A 6,587-nucleotide genomic window follows, 5' to 3' on the forward strand; every position below is an offset into this window, starting at 1 on the left:
ATAATGAGAAACTTACCACCTTATTAATTAATAATTCTAACCAAAATAAAAAGAAAATAATACTTTTGTATTTTATCTTGAAATTAATATTTCTTATACCTCGTAACAAATGATCCGTTAGAATTACGTTGGTCTTAATCATTCTAGTGAAATGACAAACCTTTGTCGAAGTTATAAACAATTTACTAATGGACGACTGCAAAAGACGATTTACCCTGTGCCTCAGCCACATAACGATAGTAACCTCATAGCGATCTTTTTCCAATTGCAAGACAAAATGGGACAGGAAATAATTACTACCGGCAAATTTTTTCATGGATTACCTCACAAAATCTATATGAAGGGAGTGACCCCATACATACATACATAATTCTAACAAGGTGTACTAGTGTTTGAGTAACAATTTCATGGTAAAAATTTATACGCACCCGATGTATACATCAAATTAATAGTTTTTATCATTGTTAAGTAATTAAATTAAGTAAAATACATGTTAATTAATCATGGTTAACTAACATAAACTCTAAATTCAAACACAACGTGCATGTATTGGCTTGATGTATACACCGGTTCGTGTAAGTTTTTATCCAATTTCACCAATAAGTTCAGTTCTTCCATAAAAATAAACGTAGATCCATACGGGAGTACCTTTGGGTCACAATCAAACCGAGTGGAGCTAGAGTATAGCTTACGAGTTCGGTTGAATAACTCAGTAGCTTTAATCCAAATAATGTATTTACCTTTCAAGATTCATTAAATATGTAAAAATTATTAATTTAGAATTCAATAACTTAAAAAGGACTAAATTTTCAAATTATAAACTTCAAATGCTAACTCTGCACTTTCAACTATCTCCATATCAAATTTAGGTCAATAGGTGCTGCATTATTATAGTTATCCTGTTATCCTAACCTTATAAGAGATAACACACCTTAGGTACCTGGTTGTTCTGATGGTAAATTTTTTACCAGACTTCAGCCCTTCCCCCTTGTTTTTGTTATGAACATATAAATTGCAATCATAACCCTTTATCTCGGGGCAAGTATACACTCAATGTTTAACAAGTGTGTGCCAAGTGAACAATAATTATTCAATAGCTATATGCATACAAATTGTACAGTAATTGTACTGACCAAATTTAATAAAAAAATATAGGGTACGTCTTAAAACACACTACTTTGGGCTGGTGTGTGGTACAAAAATTTCATATGGAAAAGCTACGAGAGCATCCCACACCAACCCAAACCAAAAAAAAAAAAAGAACAAGGCTGCTGTTAAATTGATGATCGTAAAAAAGGCCCACATGTCTCCCTCATGAGTCATGGTGTATAGACGACAAGGCATGCAAGAAAAGGATAAATAAACACTCAATTATCTTCTTGTCACCATCTCCTTTATATTCATGAATTTCAGTGGATAATTGACTCCCTTGTGGAACCCTAGAATTCATTCAGTACTGGTGACTTTGCTAGAATATTATCTTCTTCTACATTCCTAAGGTGCTCGATCGTAAAAGCTAAAAGTCAAATTGAGTCCAAAAGGATTACATATATTTGACCCTCTAGTCCGAGCATACTTTGGAGATGACAGTAGGAAAATAAATGACTTAGTGCATAATCAGCCTTTTAAAGTAATCATGGTATTTCATTTAGATTCTAAAGATCATATTTCAATTAAATATTTCTATTTTTAATATAGCGTTTCAATGCAAAATTTGACAAACTTTTTTTGCCTATATTCTCATTCAATTATTTTATTAAGTAGCAAGATAAATATATATTGTTGCATTTTGATCTTGTTGATTGAGACTTGTAACTGAAACTGCGGCTATTGTACCCGTCTCGACCCTCAACTTGCCCTCACCTCCACCGTCAACTTATCTTATTTTTATAGTATTTGTCTAAATTATACTTCATTTAAATATTCTTCTAATAATAATTTGTATTTATCTATCGAACATAAAAAATAAATAAAGTGAATGAAAAAGACAAGGTGTGGGGCTGAGGAAGAAGGAATATTTTGGGTTTTACATTTCTTTCACCAACATGATTGACTTGTAGAATTAAAACTCCATTACAACCTCTGAGTTCCTTCAGTTTCTGACACTGAATGTTCTCCCTTATATGGTTCATTCGTACACGCTCTGTTTTGAAAAAAAAAAATCCTAGGTTGGATATCTGTAATAGAATTTGATTAATTTAGGTTTACTTCGAGTAGAACTCATTCAGGAATAGCACTCCATATCTGAATGCATGTCACAAAAATTAAAACTTGTTATTAACGAAGGAACAACTCTATCCACTGTACAACATTCTTTTGACGATCATTATACACTCTTTCTCCCCCACCAAAAGAAAAAAAGCAATAAAATAAAACTTCAAACCAGGCACAGAATACACAAGGAAAGTAGCATTGAATTCAATAGCTTGAATAGAAATATCTTTTCAATTATCAAGAACCAAAGCAAGAATATATACTTCCTTATATTGTGGCTTTAAGAAGATTCCCATTTCCCATTTCTAAGACAAAAAATTGAAGATTTTATAGTTCTGGGGTAGACAAAGGTGGAATTGGGATTTTTAGTTTATGGGTTATGCGTCAACTTCTTCTTCTTCTTTGTTTCCCTTAAAGAGTTCTCAATAAATTACGCATACATATTAAACAGTATTTTCAACATAACTACAGAATTTGAACTTAAGTCATAAGATTCTGCCAAATCTGTAACTACCATGCTAGCTCCGTCCCTGAGTAGGCTAATAATGCAAGCTTTGCTTTGGTTCTCACCAGAGGTATCAAAATGGGGAGTGGGGGTTAGATTGAATTTGTGTGGCTTAAAATAGACTGAGTTATTAATTCGCTCAAAAGTTACCTAGGTTAAAATGTTAAAATGTAGGATCATAATCCACTCGCCTAATTCTTACTATCTTATTTATTATTTGTTCTTTTATAATTTTTATGTACCTGATAAAGCTGCATGATATATTAAAACATTTTAACAATTTCTCATTGATTAATTTAGGTTCGTATCAGCTCAATTTTTAATTGGCTAGACGAGTTGAACAAAAAAAAAAAAAAAAAAATTAATTGATAAACAACCCACTGATACTTAAACAGATTGAACGAATTATGTTCTCATAAACTAATTTTCCACCTCTCACTGAGTTGATGTAACAGTAATTAAAAACTGATAAATAGATTCAATTGGCTAGTGTTAAACAAGTTTCTACTGAATTTACTTAGGAGTGAAGATATTTAAAAAGTGAGTAATGTCAAATATAAGTTTCTTTTGTACAAAAGGGAAAGAGCTACATGTAATCTATCCTATTAATCCAGTTTAGTGGCAAGTGGCTTGTACCCATGATAAAGCATTGATTACTTTGATGAATGCCCAACCAACAACATGACCATGTTAGTCAATATACCACTATCTCCAATAAAGCAAATTAAAGAAACAAAAAGAAGAGAACAAAGAAAAAGCAAACAAAAGTAAAACAGAAAAAAAAAAAAAAAAAAAACTAAGTATTCTCCTTCTTTATGTCTTATCATATGCTCCCTTTTTCCTATCTGATATAACCAAAGTGCTCTTAGGTAACTTCTCATTCCTCTGTTTTCCCCTGTTTTATACGTATTGCTTGAGATGGGAAAGTGACCTCTTTTTGGGCCACACAAAATTTTGTTTTTCTGCAGTGTCATGTATAGTAAGAGTCTTCCGGACGACGATAAATTGGTGCCTGTAAGTAATCCAAGAACTTGGGCACCATATATGAGTACTAGGGACTGTTCTCAAGGATTTTGCAGTTTATACTGCCCACAATGGTGTTACATAATTTTCCCTCCACCACCACAATTTGATTTCTCTGCTGATGATGATTCTGGTCGTAATTTCTCTCCTCTAGTTATCGCGATCATCGGAATTCTTGCTAGTGCTTTCCTATTAGTAAGCTACTATGCCATAATATCAAAGTATTGTGGGAATTCAAGAAGAAGGGAAAATCATCAGGAAGAATCAGAATTTGAAGAGGATCATGACCCTTCTAATCACGAGGCATGGAATGTTACCGCGGGTGGTGGTTTGGATGAGGCATTGATCAAGTCTATTACAGTGTTTAAATACAAGAAATGCGATGGATTATTGACTGAAGGAACAAATTGTTCTGTTTGTTTAAGTGAATTTCAAGAAGATGAAAGTCTTAGACTTTTGCCTAAATGTAGCCATGCTTTTCATGTAATGTGCATTGATACATGGCTAAAATCTCATTCAAATTGCCCGTTATGCCGGGCTCATATAACTGTTTCAAATGCTTCACCTCCTCCATTACCTCCTCCTATTATGGAAGCTCCTCAAATTGAAACAACTCCACAAATCCAACCGGAACGTGATATAGAAATGGGCATCAGAGAAGAGGAAACACGAGACGAAGAAGAAAAAGAAGAGGATGTAACGAACCAAAACCATATGAATCAAGAAGTTAGGAGGAGATCAGTGTCAATGGATTGTGTATCTCAAGGTCATTTATCTATAGCTGATATACTGAGAATTGATCAAGATGAATTTCATGATTGTGTAACGGGGGAAAATTGTGAGTTGCAAAGGGATGTTGGAACGTCAAAACAAGAAAATAATGGTGAAGAAATGAGTAGGAGTGGGATTAGAAACAATGTACTAGTACAATATTGTGTAGCAAGTCCTATGATGATGAAGAGATCATTATCAAGTGGGAGATTCTTGTTTACCAAACGGGGGAGAGGACAAAATATGGCCAATCCATTGTCAAATGTTTGAATATTTTTTTGTGCTAATTTTTTAGGAGGATTTGTGTATGCTATTGAACAAAGAGTTGATTAAACATGAGTTTGAAAGGTATTTTTCCTCTTAGAATTTGAGTTTTTCTGTTCCTCTTTTTCCCATCCACTATTTTTGTATAGCTTAGTGGGTGGACGATTGTTCTATGCAAAAATCAAGGGAGAGTTCTATGTCTTGGGATTCCATTGGCAATTTGGCATGTTGAGTTTTGTTTGTTTGATTATTGATGAGAGGCTAATACAGCTACAACTGTTGTATTGGAGATTTGGAGTTAGGTTTAATAGCCCCTTAAACAAAAATGTTGCGAGTGAGTGATTTTTGTAGGGATGATTTTAGAAACTTTTGATCACGTTTCTTGTCGTAACATTAATTTCTCTTGTAGTTTAGATATTATACTTGGCTCTAATAATACCAATAGGCATGCAACATCCTTAATTTTTCCGCACAAACACTATGGTGTTATATACTATATTGATCGCAATACCGGAAGATTGCAACTCCAGAATGTAAACAACAAACGGAAATTGCAGAACAATTGAAAAAATAGGACAATTAATCAGAAAGGGGACAAGCTAAAAATTTGAAAGAGGAGGTGAGAAGAATAGACTGAGCCAAGGCTGCAAAACTCCTAACATAGTATGTAACACCATCGACCCTAGTGTTTCCTTCTTTCTAGTTCACGTCAAATAAAACTCTCTAACATGTTACTTGGCCCAATAAAATTTCACTTCTAGCTCATATAGGATCTTATGGAGCTTCTACCAAAAAAAAAGGATCTTATGGAGCCAGCTTGCTTCACAACAAGGTAACATACTTCCGTGACTTATTTTGTTAATAATAAGAAATCTCAGTAAAAATATACAAGTAAAAGGGGCCAAGCCTTACCTCATTAATCCCAGCGATGGCAAGACAAAACTTATTTTCAACATCATAAGAACTAGAGATGACCAAATATATTACAATTATCACAGAGTTTATGGTGTAGTCCACAATGATAGTACATCTATTGATACTTGTATAATGCGATAAATCAAAACTAGACCAATCGAACATGAAGAGTTGTTGAAAATGTTTTCATCCATACCGAACTCTCCCTAAATACTTCATTTATATTGCCTGTTAAAGCATTTGAACTGTGAATTTATGTCCATTTCTATTCTGGCATTTTCCCTGCCTCTGTGCCATGGAGAGTTAATTTGAACCAAATGGTAGAGTTGGTAATATGAGAAACCCCACCCCACCCCCCACCCCCGAAAAACAAAAAAATCTTGTAGTTTCATTTTTTAATCAAAATTTCAAAAGGAAGATGATTTCACTCTTTAAATATGTGAGAGTGCATAACTTAGGATAGAACATATTATATCTTATACTGAAATCGGTGGTGACATGCTTAGGAAAGAATAAATTAGAGAGTTACTAATGATACTTTAATCGATGTCATTAGATTTTTCCATAATGTTCAATGATGAAGTATGTTTAGATTTGAGTAATTGGTAGGGCCTGGGGGCCGGGCTTTGGTTCTAATGCTTAAGACAACCTACTAGCCCCCCAATAATTAGGTCTTACACATTTAGAAAAGCCAGGGATAATAAATGAAAAAATTACATTTCATAGATAAAATAAGTTCTTAATTATATATGATTAAGGTTTAAAATAATTACCTTACATGATTATTTGTTAGTTTTATAACTGTTTTTTATGTAGGCTCTCACATCTAAATAATCTATACTAAGTATATAATAAATACTTTCTCTCTAGAGTTTTCATCTCTTCACTTCATTCA

General features: G+C 33.3%; 1 protein-coding gene across 1 annotated transcript; it reads left to right on the forward strand.

Moving 5' to 3' along the window:
* The first annotated feature begins 3,320 nt into the window (after window positions 1-3,320).
* Window positions 3,321-4,864, forward strand: LOC107872879 (RING-H2 finger protein ATL52). The gene is made up of 2 exons (XM_016719531.2): window positions 3,321-3,588; window positions 3,688-4,864. The coding sequence occupies exon 2, from the start codon at window positions 3,692-3,694 to the stop codon at window positions 4,781-4,783; it is 1,092 nt and encodes a 363-aa protein (XP_016575017.2). The 5' UTR covers window positions 3,321-3,588; window positions 3,688-3,691; the 3' UTR covers window positions 4,784-4,864.
* The last annotated feature ends 1,723 nt before the right edge of the window (window positions 4,865-6,587 follow it).

Source organism: Capsicum annuum, chromosome 6, assembly GCF_002878395.1.
Source record: "Capsicum annuum cultivar UCD-10X-F1 chromosome 6, UCD10Xv1.1, whole genome shotgun sequence".
Classification (NCBI taxonomy): domain Eukaryota; kingdom Viridiplantae; phylum Streptophyta; class Magnoliopsida; order Solanales; family Solanaceae; genus Capsicum; species Capsicum annuum.

Excerpts from the sequence above, each read along its gene's own strand:
- LOC107872879 (XM_016719531.2), top strand. The coding sequence starts at position 3,692 with ATGTATAGTAAGAGTCTTCCGGACGACGATAAATTGGTGCCTGTAAGT.